This window comes from Paroedura picta, chromosome 2, assembly GCF_049243985.1.
Source record: "Paroedura picta isolate Pp20150507F chromosome 2, Ppicta_v3.0, whole genome shotgun sequence".
NCBI lineage: Eukaryota > Metazoa > Chordata > Lepidosauria > Squamata > Gekkonidae > Paroedura > Paroedura picta.
Window position 1 is genome coordinate 92,269,421 of NC_135370.1, and position 18,237 is coordinate 92,287,657.

An 18,237-nucleotide genomic window follows, 5' to 3' on the forward strand; every position below is an offset into this window, starting at 1 on the left:
GTTACGACCTGTTCCGAGCGGCCTCGGAGTATCTCGAGGCCGCCGGGTACTCCCGCACACCCCGCCAGTGCCGGGAGAAATTCGAGCGGCTGAGGGCAGCCTTCTTTGCGGCTCTGAGAGCCATCGCTGCCGGGTCCCCAGGACCACCTCCGCCCCACGCAGACGTCCTCGACCTGATGTGGGCGGAGGCTGGGGCTCCCCTTTGGATGCTACGCCAGCAGGAGGGTGTGTATGACGGCAACGGGCGACTGTGCGGACCCGGGCCACATGCCTGGCCGTTCTGCGCTCCCTTGCCGTCATGGCCCTGTAGGGACCTCTGGTACCGGTACCGCTCTCACCGGGTGCCTTTCTTCCCTACTTGCAGGGGATGCTTCAACGGACTGCTCTGCTGCCGGACCCTCCTCGCCGCCCACGTGAGCTGCCGCCGGCGACCTCCCGCTGCCCTGAAGCTGGACTTTGGGGGGGTTCGGGTGTCCCCTTAGTTGCCTCCCAGTTCGCCCCTCCCCTTGTTTGCTGCCCCGGTCCGTCCGTCCCCTAGGTCGTCCCCTTTCGCACTGTTTCCCCCCTCGCGTGTCCTGTTTTATCGTCCCCCGGTTTGCACTGTACTTTCACTGTTTTTTATCTGCACTTTTATACTGTTTTTTAACTATTTTATAAAGTTTGTATGTTTCACCCGCACCCTCGTCTCTGGTGTCGTTTGTGGTTGTGGGGGGGTTCGGGGATTAGTGGGTTCTTGGGTGGCCTCTGTGCCGTCCCTCAAAGGACATGCTGCCCCTCTCCCCCGCTGGAGCTCAGCGCCCCAGCCCGTTGCCTCCAGGGCTCCCCTGCTTCCCCTCCCCTTTGTGATCTCCGGCCGCCTTTCTGTCCCCGTTCCCTTTGGTGCCCTCCGCTGCGTTCCAGCAGCCGCTTCGATTGTGACTCTGGAGGCTGAACCCGGAACTCCCCGATTATGCACGTGGCGGCTTCGGCGCCACGTCTGATTGGACCCTGGTTGTTAAGGAAGCTGCGGTTTCTTCCGCGTTCCGCTAACGCGACTTTTCCGGCGGCGTGCGTCGAATCTGCAGCCCGTCGCCGCCGGCACCGTGCGTTATCGGTGATTTTAGTCGCCGCCATTCCACCCCGAATGTGCGTTAAAACGCCCGTGCATAATGGGTCTTGCTGAAGACAGATCATGACTCATCAGGTATAGAAGGCAGGGTGCATGACTAGCTGCCCCCGGCCCAAGACTATTCCTCTGCAATGACTTTGGGGCAGAGATCAGCTGAGAATTATCAAAATCTTCCCCTCCACATATACTAAGTAATGCTAGGTATCTAGCTATCTGGGCTCAACATCATGAAAAAGAGCATGGGCACATCAAACTCAAGCTTCACCATTACAATGAGCTAAATATTTGAGTTAAAATTACTGACTGGTTAATAATAATTAAAAAATATTATCTACTGGGACAGGAAACTGACAATTCCTTCTCCTTGATGATATTCTAGGTAAATGTTTAAGTAGTGTTAATGTATAATCTTCTTTTTCTCTTGACTCAGTATACCTAAATACTATATAAACAAGTAATGCTGTCATCCAGGAAAAAATATTTAAAGATTTTACTCCCTTGATTCCCTTTTCATACCTCTTTGCCCCCACTGTGTCAATAATAATAAAAATAGTAAATAAAATGAAATGACTGCAGGCCCGGTGAAAAAATTGCTGACATGGGGGGGAATAATATTTAATTTACTTACTGGATTATCTATTTTTGCACTTTCAACTTGTTCTTCTCCTTGCACTTTTGTCTTGTCTACGTCTATGGGTACAGCTTCCAATGTGATTACAAGGTAAGTCAGCAGCAAAACACATTGTTGTGCTAAAAAAGTTCTCCATCTTATCTGAAAGAAAACAGCATCATTTTCAATGTTACAGTTTTCATTTATGGCATTCACATTTTGCACGACTAAAGTCATAGCATCTAGAAGGACATGGAATTCTAGAAACACAGCTGAGCCAGCATGCAAACAAAGACAGGGACAATTCCTTCTAAGCAAAAGGGGAGTCTTGGCGGTTATTCCAATGGGGAAAAAATGACAACACTGAAAAGGGAGGCAACAGCATTATCAAACAGGAGGAGAGCAATTGAAGACCAGTAATAGTTAGGGCCACGTTTCAAACTAATGACTCAAGAAATGAACATCCTGCTTTAGCCAGTGCTGTCTTCTGAAAAGCCACCACATGCTTGTAATCTTTTGCCTTGGACTCTCTCCACTATCCTAAGTGCCAAGATTAGTTTCATGCAAAGGATGAACTGCATGGCAATTGCTAGGTTAAAAGGAAAAAAAACATGTTAAAGGAGAACACAAGAAAAGCCCTACTCAATCAGACCAATAGTCTACCTAGTCCCAGCATCCTGTCTCACACAGTAACCAACCAGTTCCTCTGGATAGCCAAGAAGGCTGAGGCCTTGCCTTGATATTGCCTCCTGACTCTGAGTTTTAAAGACCTAGTGCCTCTGAATGGGGAGGATCCCCTTAGTCACATGGATAGCAGCCACTGATAGATTCATGGAGGACGAATTTATCTAATCCCCTTTTAAAGCTGTTTATTCTTATGGCCACCACATTTCTGGATGGATTTTTTTTTTTTGCCTTAGGTGACTCTTAAAATAATGAAAAAATTTCATAATGTTCATGGTCAAGTTTATTTCTAGTCACAGACCGGAAAGTACTGTTTATAGTAGTTTATTCACTAAGAATCTCATGCCTTCTCTAAATCCTATCCCAGGGTTTTGTTGTTGTAATGTCTTTAAACACTTCTAATGAAAGAAGGTTTTGCCATACTAGTGTAACATTATGTTTTGTGCTATTGTCCTGGCAGCACACACATTCAGTAAACACCAGATAACAAGTTCTAGGGTCAAGCTTTTTGAAGCCAACTTTTCTGTTCCAACTGATATGCTGTGACATTTCCAGCACCACCAACCTCAAGAAGATTCATAACATGTCAGGTTAACTGTTCCAGGTCACCCACTAATTTGCTGGCATACTAGCTGTCACCAAAATGAGGCCTTGTGTTAAACTTAAAGGAAGGACAACATGGTGGTTAGAACAGGGGTTCCCAACATTCAAATCTGAATTATAACACATTTGGGATTTTCTGAGGTTTTGGTGATGACCACCCCAAAATGGCTGTCACAGGAGACAAAGCCAAACCCAAATTCTTCCCTCCTTGCTCTGATAATGAAAAACATGGCAACTGTGCTGAGCACATTAAGACGCCTTATTCTCAGAGCCAAGTCATTGATCTTCAGAATATGTATGCTATGAAAACATGGTCCATCTACTGGGAAAACAGCAAGCCTTTGGGAAAATATGAAAGTCCAGTGTGGGTTGAAGAACTGGAATTGAATAATAGTGACTAAGAAATGCCTAGGTGCTTACCAGTCCCCCTGTAGCGGTGGCTACTACTGCATTTATTGAAAGTCCACTCATTTGAATGAAGACCATCAATAACAAGCCCCACCTTATAATGGCCCTGACCACTTTCTTAACAGCTTGGTGGATCAAAAGGAAGTAATAGCAGGTACCATGGTGCCTATGGATGCTATGCTAGAACCCCAGGGTTAGAATGTCAAACCAGGATCTGGGACAATCCAATTTGAATCTCAGCTCAACCATGGAAGATCAATGGATAACTTTGGGCCAATAACTCCCTGTCAATAACTCTCTGTCATGGTTGTTTTGAGCGGTAATGGTGGAGAAGAGAATGATGTTGAGAACTGCTTTGCATTCTCAGTGGGAGGAAAAATAGGATATACGTAAATAGATAAAAATGTTAACTATTGTCCACACCTACATTTCAATGTAAATAAACTAGGCTATTAATCCATTGCTCAGCTGTAATGCAATTATGAAGAAGCTAATGTAAGGGTTCAAATCACTACATAGTATAAGAATTTGTTAATGCTGTAGTGGTTAGGAGTGCCAATTTCTAATCTGACAAGCTGGGTTTGATTCCCCACTCACACACATGCAGCCAGCTGGGTGACCTTGGCCTAGCCACAGCACTGATAAAGCTGTTCTGGCTGAGCGGCAATATCAGAGCTCTCTCAGTCTCACCTACCTCACAGGGTGTCTGTTGTGGGGAGAGGGAAGGGAAGGCGAATATAAGCCATTTTGAGACTCCTTCGGGTAGAGAAACGCGGCATATATGAACCAATTCTTCTTTTTCAAATACTTGAAGGACTGTCACATAGAGGATGGAGCAGAACTTAGAACTTAGATGGATTGTAAGTGGGTGGGCAAAAGGGATTGTGTCTGAGCTTTTTAACCCCCTAAACCCAGAATATCAAGAAGTTGGTTCTTATATGCCGTTTTTCTCTACCTGGAATCTCAAAGTGGCTTACATTCGCCTTCCCTTTCCTCTCCCCACAACAGACACCCTGTGAGGTGAATGAGGCTGAGAGAGCCCTGATATTACTGTTCATTCAGAACTGTTTTATCAGTGCATGTTGTGAGCCCAAGGTCACCCAGCTGGCTGCATGCAGGGGAGTGCAGAGCTGAACCCAGCACGCCAGATTAGAAGTCCACACTCCTAACCACTACACCAAACTGGCTCTCAAACTGAGGAGACAATTCTATCTTGAGCCATCTAAATGCAAAAGTATAATAGATTTTTAACTACATTTGTCTTCACAGTTTGCAGGGTGCAATGTAAAACTCCCATTGACAAGTTAGATCTAACTAATCTGACAGAACAGCGGATCTACTAGAAATGGAGGAAGAGTTCAACACACACCCATCAGCCAACCAGCTGTTCTCAGCATTAGCCCATTTCAATGTTGAAAATCCCATATTAAGTATAAGGATTGTTAAGGTTACTTCCTTTTATTTCCAAATACACCTGACTCCAATTGAACAAAGCAGATATTTGAACAGCTTCTTTGCTAATATGATTATTAAATTATAAAAACCACAACTACTCAAGTTCCCTGTAAGCCTTCAGTATTTGCTCATAGGTGGTGTTAGCATGTATTTTGTCTATAGCTATGACTCAGCCTTGAATTACTTAAAAACCCAGTCAGGTGATTTATAAATATAACAATTTACTAAAAGATTTCACACACATCACCCTCAGAGAAAAGAGGACTTAGTATTTTTTCACTATTAACTATCTTTAATTCAGTTGTGACACATCATCCATTGCATGAATTGACTATCTTTGTATAACTAGCATAGTAGTATTCACTTTTTTCTAGATTAGATGAGAAGTTTATATGGTTTATATTTGTGATAAATCAGGAGAGCTTTAAACTGAAGCCACAAGGGGAAGGATACGATCAACATAGGGAGTGTAAGGAAGGAGACCGATCGGGGGCAGCCCAACCAGGAAGGCCAGCTCATAGGGAACCAAAAGTAAAAGGATTCAGATGCCTTTATACTAACGCCCGAGGCATGGGCAATAAGAAGGAAGAGCTGGAGCTTCTCATGCTGATGGAAAGGTATGATCTAGTAAGCATCACAGAAACTTGGTGGAATGATTCTCATGAATGGAATGTAATGGTGGATGGATATGAACTGTTCAGAAAAAAACAGAATATATCGAAGGGTGGAAGAGTGGCACTGTATGTGAGGAAAGGGCTTACCTGTCAGGAAATTCTAGTGAAGGAGAGCATATCTATAGTGGAAAGCATCTGGGTGAAAATAAGCGAGGGAAAAACAAACAGTGTGGTGGTTGGTGTCTGCTACCGACCGCCTGACCAACGAGAGGATGTGGATGCTCCACTTTGTGAGCAGCTTGAGAAAATATCCAAGCGGCAGGACCTTGTCATCATGGGTGACTTCAATTTCCCAGATGTGTGCTAGGAAACAAACTCTGCAAAGCGTCCTCAGTCATGCAACTTTCTAACCTGCCTGGCTGACAATTTCATTTATCAAATGGTAGATGAACCCACAAGAGGTTCAGCCATACTGGACTTAAAACTGACCAACAGGCAAGAGTTGGTGAAGGAGGTGGGGATCCTAGGGGGAAGTGACAATGTCCTCATAGAATTCCTTTTGAGATGGGGAGCCAAGGAAGCTTGTAGCCAGACGCGGATGTTGGATTTTCATAGGGCAAACTTTAATAAACTCAGAGACATGATGAGTGTCATACCATGGACGAGAATGCTGGAAGGGAAGGGAGCATGTGAAGGGTGGGTGCTACTCAAGCAAGAGCTATTGCATGCTCAATCAATTACTATCCCAGAAAGACGAAAACACTGCAGGAGCTCCAAGAAGCCTATTTGGATGAACAGAGAACTTCAAGAGGAACTAAGAAAAAAAAGGGAAATGTTCAGGAAATGGAGGGAACGACAGAGCTCTAAAGAAGAGTACCTACAGGTTACTAGGCACTATAGATCAATCATCAGAAAGGCCAAAGCTGAGAGTGAACTAAGATTGGCCAGGGAAGCCCATTGTAACAAGAAAAGAGTTTTCAGTTATGTGAGGAGCAAACGTAAAGTAAAGGAGGCAATAGGCCCACTGTTGGGTGCAGATGGACAAACTCTAACAGAAGATGCAGAGAAAGCAGAAAGGCTTAGTGCCTATTTTACATCTGTTTTTTCCCACAGGTCAAAGGGTTTAGGCACATCTAGAGATGGCAGTAGCCAAAGGATAGCGTCTGGGTGGCAGGTTAACATGGATAGAGAGGTTGTTGAGAGGCATTTAGCTGCACTGGATGAGTTCAAATGCCCTGGGCCGGATGAAATGCACCCGAGAGTGCTCAAAGAACTTTCCAGAGAACTAGCATAGCCCTTGTCCATCATCTTCAGGACCTCTTTAAGGACTGGAGATGTCCCGGAGGACTGGAAGAGAGCAAACGTTATTCCGATCTTCAAAAAAGGGAGAAGGATGACCCGGGACACTACAGACCAGTGAGTCTGACCTCTGTTGTGGGGAAGATAATTGAGCAGATATTAAAGGGAGTGATCTGCAAACATCTGGAGGACAATTTGGTGATCCAAGGAAGTCAGCATGGATTTGTCTCCAACAGGTCCTGTCAGACCAACCTGATTTCCTTTTTTGACCAAGTAACAGGTTTGCTGGATCGTGGAAATTCAGTTGATGTCGTTTACTTGGATTTTAGTAAAGCTTTTGACAAGGTTCCCCATGATGTTCTGATGGATAAGGTGAAGGACTGCAATCTGGATTTCAGATAGTTACGTGGATAGGGAATTGGTTAGAGAACCGCACTCAAAGAGTTGTTGTCAATGGTATTTCATCAGACTGGAGAGAGGTGAGTAGCGCGGTACCTTAGGGCTCGGTGCTCGGCCCGATACTTTTTAACATATTTATTAATGATCTCGATGAGGGGGTGGAGGGACTAATCAAGTTTGCAGATGACACCAAATTGGGAGGACTCGCAAATACTCCGGAAGATAGAGACAGAGTTCAACGAGATCAGAACACAATGGAAAAATGGGCAAATGAGAACAAGATGCAATTTTAAAAAGATAAGTGTAAAGTTCTGCATCTGGGTCAGGAAAATGAAAAGCATGCCTACTGGATGGGGGATACGCTTCTAGGTAACACTGTGTGTGAACGAGACCTTGTGGTACTTGTGGATTGTAAACTAAACATGAGCAGGCAGTGTGATGCAGCGGTAAAAAAAGGCGAATGCCATTTTGGGCTGTATCAACAGGGCATCACATCAAAATTACAAGATGTCATAGTTCCATTGTATACGGCACTGGTCAGACCACACCTGGAGTACTGTATGCAGTTCTGGAGGCCTCACTTCAAGGACGTAGATAAAATTGAAAGGGTACAGAGGAGAGCAACGAGGATGATCTGAGGCCCAGGGACCAAGCCCTATGAAGATAGGTTGAGGGACTTGGGAATGTTCAGCCTGGAGAAAAGGAGGTTGAGAGGGGACATGATAGCCCTCTTTAAGTATTTGAAAGGTTGTCACTTGGAAGAGGGCAGGATGCTGTTCCCGTTGGCTGCAGAGGAGAGGACACGCAGTAATGGGTTTAAACTACAACGATATAGGCTAGATATCAGGAAAAAGTTTTTCAGTCAGAGTAGTTCAGCAGTGGAATAGGCTGCCTAAGAAGGTGGTGAACTCCCCCTCATTGGCAGTCTTCAAGCAAAGGTTGGATACACACTTTTCTTGGATGCTTTAGGATGCTTAGGGCTGTTCCTGTGTTGAGCAGGGGGTTGGACTAGATGGCCTGTATGGCCCCTTCCAACTCTATGATTCTATGATCATCTACTGGACTTCCCCATGAACTGAAACCAAACTGAGCAACTTATGGGATCATCGTTAATAGGTTAATATTGTTACTTTCAGTTATTGGAATATTGTTGAAACCACTTTTGCTACTGTTAATTTATTCAATGTTGTTGCTGTATTGTACTGTACTTATTCCTATGTTTTCCATGTTCTGCTCTGACCTGCAACTGCCCTGACCCGAAAATAAACAAATTTCACCCTGCACTTTGTGTTTCATGCGAATTCTCTAATACAGTGAATATTTTATTTATTTATCTATTTATTTATTCAATTTTATTATTCAATTTCTAGGCTGCCATTCTTGAACAGCCAGCTCACAATGACTTACAACAAAATAATAAAACAGCAATAAAAATTACATTAAGCCCCCACCCACCACCTCATGCCAGTCATCCCTAACCCATTCTACCTCCCCAGCTACCACATATCCAGGGGATGTTACTACTGGGAGCATCAGACTGAGGTGCTAAGAACTTCCCTTCACACAGCCTCAACCAAATGCCTGGCGGGAAAGCTCCAATTTACAGGCCCTGTCTAACTGCATTATTTCCAGCCCACCAGACGGGGGTGGGGGGCAGGACCAAAAAAGCCCTGGCCCTGGTCAAGGCCATGCAAACAGCACACAGGCCAGGGGCCTCTAACCTGTTAGCAGGCACAGTGCAAAGGGCTCTGCACTGGGCATAGGGAGTTAGGCAGTCGCTCAGGTACACTGGGCCCAGGCCACAAATGGTTTTAAAGATCAACACTAGCACCTTGAACAATATAGGGAAGATCTCATAGAGTAAGGTGACCAGATTTTAACATTGGTAAAGTGGTACACCATTGACCGGGGGGGGGGGGGGGTTCTTGATTTAAAATTTCGTCTATATAGAGCAACAAAAAGTTTTATAGAACACAAAAATAGTATTGTAATATATATTTTTTAATTTCAACGTAAGTACAATTTGCCAGGTACCCCCAGATGTCCCTCCAAAAGTGGGACAATCTGGTCACCTTATCATAGAGTTAAAAATGGTCTCTAACCACCCAAACGGGATTATGCTGGAATACAATTTTGTTACTCTTTAAAATGCCAGAAGTTTGCCACTTATTGTTTTGCTGCAACATATTAACAGACACTCTTCTGCAATTATGAGCATCCCAACCTATAATATAATAAGCACCTGCCTGCTGTTTCAAATATTTTTGTGTTCCAACATGAAAGTATAAATGGTATTAAATCTGATTATCATTATGTTTTAAAGTCAGTGAAAGAGTCTGAAGTGCAATACCTGAACAAATTCCTTTTATTTATCCCACTGGCATTACTCCTAGTGTACAGAATAATTAAATAGCATGCTTTGGGCAAGCAATGAGGCTTCTACTGATACTTTTAGTAGACTTTCTTCCCTAGCAAAAGGAAGCAACCTAAGGAAGTTTACTTACTGGCATTCATTCTGCCATTCTAAGGTGAGCATCCTACATGGTAACCTCCTTGAATAGTCCTGCCTCATCAATGTATTTAAATATACCATGTCTTCTGCTTTGGCATCCACACTTCTGAAATGTCCCAGAAGCGAACAAGTCCTTCAGTACCAACAACAACGATTCAGACTTGGGGGTGTCCCTTATATTAAAACAGACAAATCAGTCACCACTCAAAGGTTGAAAGATGCTAACAGAATAACCTGTTGGGCAAAGAAGAAACTTGAGCCAACACCTGGCCACCTAGCTCAACATGCCTAAGCATCGAAGAGCAAAAGAGGAGAAGGGAACGACAAGATCCCAATACCCAGTTAATTCACCCCCCACTGGATGAGCATTGGACAGCCCTACGTTTACCTGGCTACGATTCATAGCTGTAGAGATGCAGGCAGAATAACCCCGAGCGTCTTTGCTTTTAGCTGATGAGCCGTTTCCCTTCTGTAGGGGCGTCCAGTGGGAGACAAGTAGCCCTTCCAACCGGCAGCAACAGCAGCACAATTGCCGGGCTCTTCCTTCTTTTTGCCCCCCTCTTCCTTTCCTTCCTTCCTTCTCTCTCTCTTTTTGCTGATACACCCCCTTAAGCAGGTCTCCTGGAAAACCTAGTTCCCGTTCCCATAGCGATAGGTTCCACCCCTTGGCGTGTACGGATTGGCGGAGACTGCCCTCCTTCGGGGCATCGCGTAGAATCACGATTGGGCAGCGGAAAAGCAGCCATGTTCAGTTTTGCAAGCTGGGAAAATGGGAGGAAGGTGCGTTGCGTCGCTGAAGGTACGTGGCGCTAGCGAGAGGGGCGGGGGTGGAACTAGCTATATAGTCGGAGTGACGTCTTACGTAGGCGTATGTGTGAGGAAGGAATGGCGAGTGACGCACAGGGAAAGCCAATGGGAGGAGGCCGGCCGGGCTCGAATCTCCACCGCGTCTCCCCTCGTTGGCTGCTCACTAGCAACGAGGAAGGAAAACGCGGGGCTGCGGCCTCCCCAGATCTGTTTCATGCAGGGAATACACCCTTGGGGGACCCTGGCGAAGGATTATATTAAAATTAATGTTCTTAGTCTTTTAAGGTGCTACTGGAATTCTGTTGACTCTGTGGCAACAGGCAAGACTTTAAAAAAAAAATTCAGTATCTGGCATTTTCCACTGAAGGAGTGTTTATTACCAAGTAGCAGGTGCAGAGTCCCATAAAACTGGTATCTGCAGAACGTTATACCGAAGAGAGTTGTAAGCAGCGCAATTATTAAGAGGATGGTCAGCTAATGTCGTTTTGCGTCTGTGTTTCATCAAATTTTATGCTCTTATGGTAAACTTAACGCACTTAGTTCTGCCGGGGCCTTTTCTGTCCGTTATAAATCAAGCACCAAGCAATTACCTGCTCGATGCTTTCAGTGATGCAGAGATAAAACTAGTGATATAATCGATCTTGCTTCCATATGATTGCTCATAATTCTATTTATTACTCCTGAAAAGGGGTAAACATCAGTATTTTGGTGCGGGGAAAATTGCTTTAAGAATGTTACTTACACACACAACAAAAAGATTTATCGTGGACACCTATAACTTGTATGTGAATGTAAGACCTCTCTCTGATGGCATTTCGTGGGGGAGAAACTAATCTTGCTTTTGAGTAAATACTGTACTACGGTGGAGGGAAAGAATCTGAACAACCATCTGGAATAAATATCAGCCACATGTTAACTGTAGGGGGAAAATGATCTGGATGATCATTGTAGTCTTTCTTTTTAAACTTGTCCATCTGAATTTTCCTTTGCGTTTTACATTGTAAACATTGTTTTAATACATTCTGTATGAATATGGGAGGATATATAAAATAGCACAGTTTTAAAACTAGAGGTCTCTATTGTGGGGGAGCATAGTGGTGGTGATGATGATGTAAGTAGTAAGTAGCCTCAGCTACTAAGAATAATAAAAAATCTGCCTTCTGGTCAATTGTTAACTCAGGAATGAAAGTCTAATATCCCATTTTGCATTTCATCATCTGTCAAAGTTAACCATTTTAGTTCTCCGTTTTCCTAAATTGAATCTAATTCAATTTTAACTGCTTCTCTTGACATTCTTCTAGTCACATCTCTCATCGGCATGCAGGTAAAGCCTTGGCCATAGATTTAATTCCTAATGAGATACTTAAGGTTAATCCTATCTGGTAGGCTAAACTTTTAGTCTTGCCGCTGGTAACATTCCATACACTTAGAAGCAGACTATAAAAATCCCCATATTTTAAAAAAGAATCTGCTCTGACTTGGCATGTTACTGTCCAATGTCTTTATTATCCTGCTTAGGCAAATTATATTCCTTTTATTATCTATTAGATAACCTATTGGAATGGATGGAATCTAATAACATCTTAGGCTGGGAGCAAATTAGCTTCAGAACAGGTTGTTCTACTGCAGTTGTTAAATCCAAAGCGAGAATATCTTAGAAAGGGTTGACTTGAGTACATGGTTTTGTGCCCAAAGAAACAAATCTAGCAGCTGCCATTCACAGCTAGTTCTTTTCAGAACACTAGGAGGCAGAATAGACTCACCTCCAAACTGTTTCTCTTTCTTAATTGTATCTGTTTATCACAGCCTAGCAAAACAGAATATCTACTGAGATTATAAGGCTGCACGGACTACTTTCTCTTTTCTTTGGATTGTATTGCCTTCCAGAAGAACCTGGAAAACAGGGCCTTCTTCAACATCTAAAGTGCAGCCATTCCATCACAAGATATTATGTAGTATAGTTAGCATTACTAACATCATAAATCACTTTGACTTTAAAAGCAACTAGTAAGTGTATTAAACAAATAATAGTTTATAGAAGAAGAGTTGGTTCTTATATGCCGCTTTTCCCTACCCGAAGGAGGCTCAAAGCAGCTTACAGTCGCCTTCCCATTCTTCTCCCCACAACAGACACCCTGTGGGGTGGGTGAGGCTGAGAGAGCCCTGATATCGCTGCTCGGTCAGAACAGTTTTATCAGTGCCGTGGCAAGCCCAAGGTCACCCAGCTGGTTGCATGTGGGGGAGTGCAGAATCGAACCCAGCATGCCAGATTAGAAGTCCGCACTCCTAACCACTACACCAAACTGGCTTATACTGAAAGGATGCGATCAGCCCCAAATCACTCAGTGAGGGTCCACAGTGAGTGATAGAGATTTGGACCTAGATCTCCCAGAGCTTGCTTTGAAGTTCTGTGGGTTACACCACACTGGCTTTCATAGGGTGACTGCTGTTGAAGAGCAACAAGCAGGCAGGCCAAGGTGAGACACGCAAGCCAGATGGTATCAAGTCAGCCAGTGATTGTTGTCAGACCTGGTCCTGATGAGTCTTCCATCAAAGGTCAAACCAGTCCCATGCCTCATCTCCCTGTTTTTTACTCAGATCATTTCTACACCAGCAAAAAATAGCGCGATGGCCTTAATGCTCTACAGAATTACAAGCATGTCACATAAGAATCTCACAATTTAGGTGCAGTTCCAAATGTATTCCCTTTTGCCCCATGTTTTGCAAATGCAAAAACTGGACTCCTCCTCATCCCCTGGGATGAAATTCATGGTTGCCTAAAGTTGGAGCTCAAAAGTTGGCTTTCTCAAAAGATGGTAGAAATGGCTAAAATGGCTAGGCTGACGACCTTAGTGAATGGATATGGAGAAGGAAAATTCTTTGAACAATGGAAGTGGTTCCTTGATTACCAAGCCAAGTAATAAGGTACAAATAATGACAATTAAGATATAAGACTTTGACAATCACAGAAACACACATTCAGCATGTTTGTGTAAGTCAATCCATAATATATTTGGTAAAACTTAGTTACTTTGATCAAAGTCAGGGTTAGAAGGAAGAGTAAACAAGAATTTTTATTGTAGCTTATTTAGATTCAGGTGAAATAGTAAGCAATTTATATTGAAAATAGAGATAAGCAATTTTATGTTGAATGTAATACATGAGGAGGACTGTTATGAATATTGGTTTGGACTTGTTTTACAATTCATACAAATAAATACTTTACAAATGGAAAAAAAAGTTGGCTTTCTCCGGTTTTCCACCTCAAATAATGGCATTTCAACTCTGACCAATGGCAGTCCCTATATCCTCTTCCCATATACCCTGTCCCATTCTCTGCTTCTCAGCCATTCACTAACCTGTACTTCATCTGCCACCCATCTTCAGTTTTATTTATTGCTACTTCATTTACACCACAACGTTCTCTACATCAGGGACCAATGGGCTCCACATTATTCTCCTTTCCAATTTTTATCGTCTGAACAATCATATGAGATAGGTTAGGCTGAAAATATGTAACTGCTCCCAGATAACCCAGTGAACTGCAACAAATTAGGATTTAAATGTGGATCTCCCAGACCCTACTCTGCAGATCTTACTGCTATACCTCACTGGTTTTCATAAGGTGGCTGCTGTTGAACAGTAGCAAGCAATCAGGCTTAGTTGAGTCTTGATTCAGAAGGAGGCAGCCTCCCATGATGCTTTTCCAAAATGGTGTAAAACGGTGCCTGCTTGTGCCTTTCTTTTCATTTCCCCCCTTAATTCTACCATTCTGTGCTCCTGATCACCTCCTCCTCCCTCCCATGTACATTGGATGTGATTTTTTAAAGCATTGTTTATCACATTACAATGCTGCTGCTGCATAGCAAGCAAGCCTGCTGCTATATTTTTATAGTTAGAAACATCATTGTGACAACATAATTCCTTTAAAAAAAGCAGATGTTTCAAGACAGAGAGGAAGGATGATGACAAGAAAGTGGGTGTGCACAAATGAATTAAAATGGCAGCTGGAGGGGGGGACCTGAATGCAAGCATTTCTCCATTGGGCAGCCCCAAATTAGATTCTACCTTAAAAAATGAAATCGCTGTAATAGGGAAATCCTTTAACCGTGGGATAAGTAAAAGAGCAATTGGGTCTGTGTGTGGAAAGGCAGAATTTTGGTGCAGAAATGGACAAAAAAAAAGCCCTTTAAAAAGTCAAAACTGAACAATATTGCTAGTGCAGAAACATATGAGAGAACCAAGCTTCTAATACTGTGGTTGCCTAGCAACAGTCACTGAGGGAATCCTTTACTTAAAGTTACAGGTGCTCCTTTCATAATTTTGGTGTGTTTTTATCTCCCAATGTTTGTTTTGTTTTGGGTGATGTGTTTTTGTTGGTTTTTGTTTTACATTTTTCTACACACCTATAGCCCTTTCCAGGCTTGTACAAGATCTGTCTTGCCTGTTCACAGCTTCAGTTACTGGATTTAAGCATCCTCAGATTTAGCCAATGTCACTATTAGTACATACCGTATTTGCCGGCATATAAGGTGACTGGGCGTATAAGACGACCCCCCAACATCTCCACTCAAAATATAGAGTTTGTTATATACTCGACGTATAAGACTACCCCCACTTCCTCACATCTTCCACACACCAAATAAAATGTAAAAGAGCATCAGAAGGGGGGGGGGAGAGAGAGAGAAAGAGAGAGAGCCATTAAAAAAGAAAAGAAAGCATGCTCAGATAAGTGATTACCGTACCTCCCTTCCCCGAGAAAAGGCGAGAGGAGGGGGGTAACTCTCTCTCTCTCTCTCTCTCTCTCTCTCTCTCTCTCGCAAGTTGAGGCTGCTTTTGTGGACGGCGGCACCTCTGTGCATTGAACTGAAACAGCGTCCTCTGCTTATTTACGTAACTGCAAACAAATAGGGAGCGAGCAAGCGATTGGAGGGCCGAGCAAAGGATTAGCATTCCCTGCGCGCCAAGTTTTGCTCTCTTCCTGAATGGGGGCAGCTTCAGAAACCGTGAAAGGAAGGGGGAGCAAAGGCTGGCACCTCCCCCCCCCCAGCATCCTCCTCCTTCTTCATTCCTTCGCAACTCGCTCGCCCGGCCCTTTGGGAGCTTTCTCTTTCTCTCTCTCTCTCCCCCTCCCGCTTCAGAGTCTTATGTGTGAGAGAGGGCCCGTTGCTGCCACGGCGAGGTGGGGCGTGCACGCAGGCACAAGTTTGCTGGGCCCAGCAAGTTCCGAGCCGGAAGGAGTTCACAAGACAGCAGCAGAGTTGGTGAGCCCAGGGGGGGGGAGCCGCCGCCGCCTCTGCCCCGCCGCCGCCTCCTCCACCTGGCGTCCCTTAATTCTGGTCACCAAGGCCATTATGGGCAGCTCTGTCTATCCCAACTGAAGTGCACCCGGCGTATAAGACGACCCCCCCCCCACTTGGAGATGTTTTTCAGGCGGAAAAAGTCATCTTATACGCCGGCAAATACGGTAGATAGATACAATGACAACGACAATATGCATGTTGCATAAGAAATGAGTAACAGTGAGGAAGAGGAAACTTTCCCCTTATGCACGAGCAGAGTTAGAGATTCTTCCACTAATGGATGAGGGCAATACTGCCTCATCTCCTCTCTTCACTACTGCCCCCCACCATGTCAAATAACATTTGTCCAAGAGTTCTCCAATCCTTTGATCGTCAGCTTGATGTAATGATTAAGAGCAGCAGCCTCTAATCTGGAGAGTCAACTTTTAATGTTGTAACCTGCCGTGAGCTAGCTTGACGGGAGTGGCGGATTAAAAAATCTAATGCATAAATAAGTAAACTCTTCCACGTGCAGCCTGCTGGGTGACCTTGGGCCAATGACAGTTCTCTCAGAGCTCTCCCAGCCTCACCTATCTCACAAGGTATCTGTTGTAAGGAGAGGAAGGGAAAGTGATTGTAAGCTGCTTTCAGACTTTTTCAGGTAATAAAAAGCAGAGTACAAAAAACAGTTCCTCTTCTTTCAGTCAAGTTTTGGGTATTGCAAATGCTAGGATGGATGTTGGGCTGTGTATATTCACCTCTGTAGTTGCCTCTGTAGAATATAACCTCATAATTTTTGGGTTTTCTTTCTTCTAATAGCATTGTAAAATGAAAACAATATATGTTTTATAGTTCTATCCAATCTCCCTTTTTGCCTTTCTTCCTTTTTTCCTTCTGTAAACTAAAGGATAGTTTATTACCTTTTTAAGGTTTTATAAAAGTAAAAAAAAAATAGAGCCTCTTGTGGCACAGGGTGGTAAGGCAGCAGAAATGTTGTTTAAAGCTGTCTGCCCATGAGGCTGGGAGTTCAATCCCAGCAGCCGGCTCAAGGTTGACTCAGCCTTCCATCCTTCCGAGGTCGGTAAAATGAATACCCAGCTTGCGGGGGGGGGGGTAAACGGTAATGACTGGGGAAGGCACTGGCAAACCACCCCGTATTGAGTCTGCCATGAAAACGCTAGAGGGCGTCACCCTAAGGGTCAGGCATGACTAGGTGCTTGCACAGGGGATACCTTTACCTTTACCTTTTAAAAGTAAAATATGTGTTCCATCCCAAGATCAGATTAATTTCCAATTATTTATTATTTCACCATCTTAGTAGCCACTTGTTGAGCAGTTAGATAAGCCTCTGTACATCGCCAGATTCCAAAGGCACCTTTTGTTACAACAATATGCAAATAAATTCTAAAACTCAGATACCAGTTTAACCAGTAGTACTTTTGTCAAGCCATACTGTTAGATATTTACAAATATATATCTCTGTAATATAACCTAGACACATAAGGGATTTGTCATTTCTGTGTGGACCTGTATTGCACATAGAATCTTAAACTGTTCCTGCGGAGCGGATTAAATAAAAGGGTAAGGGCTGTTGGGGAGGAGTTAGGGCGGGCCCTGTCCGGGATAAAAACTCGGAGGGCCCAATCAGGAGCCACGAAGCGGAAGCGGCGAGGCTGCTCCTGGAGCCGGGAGAAGGCCCCAGGACGAGGTACGGTGGGGGGGTGGGCCCCCTTTTTCTCCCGGCCCCAGGAGACCAGCCCGTGGCCAGGAGAACGCCCCAGGTCGCGGCCCAGTCGCCCCCGCATCCCAGACCCCCGGGAAGCCTTTGCCCTGCAAGGGCTTCCCTGGGGAATGGCCCCTGTTTTTTAATAAAATGGGCTTTATTTCTATTTATCACATAAGCAATAAACAAGTCTACACTCTTAGACATCACATTACTTACCAGCAAAATTATGTTACAGCCATAGAGTTCTATGCATGCATAATTACATAAATATCTCTCAAACAGGTTACTACACAGTCTGTTCAGGCAGATAACATCTGTGATTCTTCTTGTCAATTATTGTTGAATCAGGCAATTAAATGACATCATCAGCCGGAAACAAGAGTTATGTAAGACTTTGTTATTAGAACCATAGCTCAGTTAAAGCCTGTGCTAGAATAGTGATAAACTATTAATGCTTCAAACATGTCTGATAGGGTACCTTTGTAATTTGCTCTACCACTGCCAGGAATGGTTAAAATGCTTCCTTATGCATTTATGTAAGAGATAGTTTATACACAATATGTCATGCACAGTCATAGTGACAACCTGACACTATTGCCAGCCTCCAGGTGGGGCCTGGATATCACTCAGCATTACAACTGATTTCCAGACAATAGAGATCAGATACTCTGAATAAAATGGCTGCTTTGGAGGGTGGGCTCTATGACCTTATACACTGCTGAGGAATAAA

At 43.9% G+C, this 18,237-nt stretch overlaps 2 protein-coding genes across 4 annotated transcripts in view; one reads left to right on the forward strand and one right to left on the reverse strand.

The window, feature by feature from the left end:
- The window catches only part of NUCB2 (nucleobindin 2), a 56,028-nt gene that overhangs the window by 33,866 nt on the left and 3,925 nt on the right, over positions 1-18,237 (reverse strand). For 2 of the 3 annotated variants that reach the window (XM_077321629.1, XM_077321631.1), the window contains exon 2: positions 1,737-1,880. In XM_077321629.1, coding sequence (XP_077177744.1) covers positions 1,737-1,880 — 144 coding nt within the window. Of the gene's footprint in view, positions 1-1,736; positions 1,881-10,080; positions 10,417-18,237 lie in introns of those variants that run through there. The other variant, XM_077321630.1, reaches the window with a different exon arrangement.
- PIK3C2A (phosphatidylinositol-4-phosphate 3-kinase catalytic subunit type 2 alpha) overlaps positions 10,455-18,237 on the forward strand; it is a 101,838-nt gene continuing 94,055 nt past the window's right edge. Inside the window, exon 1 of the mRNA XM_077321617.1 lies at positions 10,455-10,491. The gene's annotated coding sequence lies outside the window, so the exon portion shown is untranslated. The remainder of the gene's footprint in view (positions 10,492-18,237) is intronic.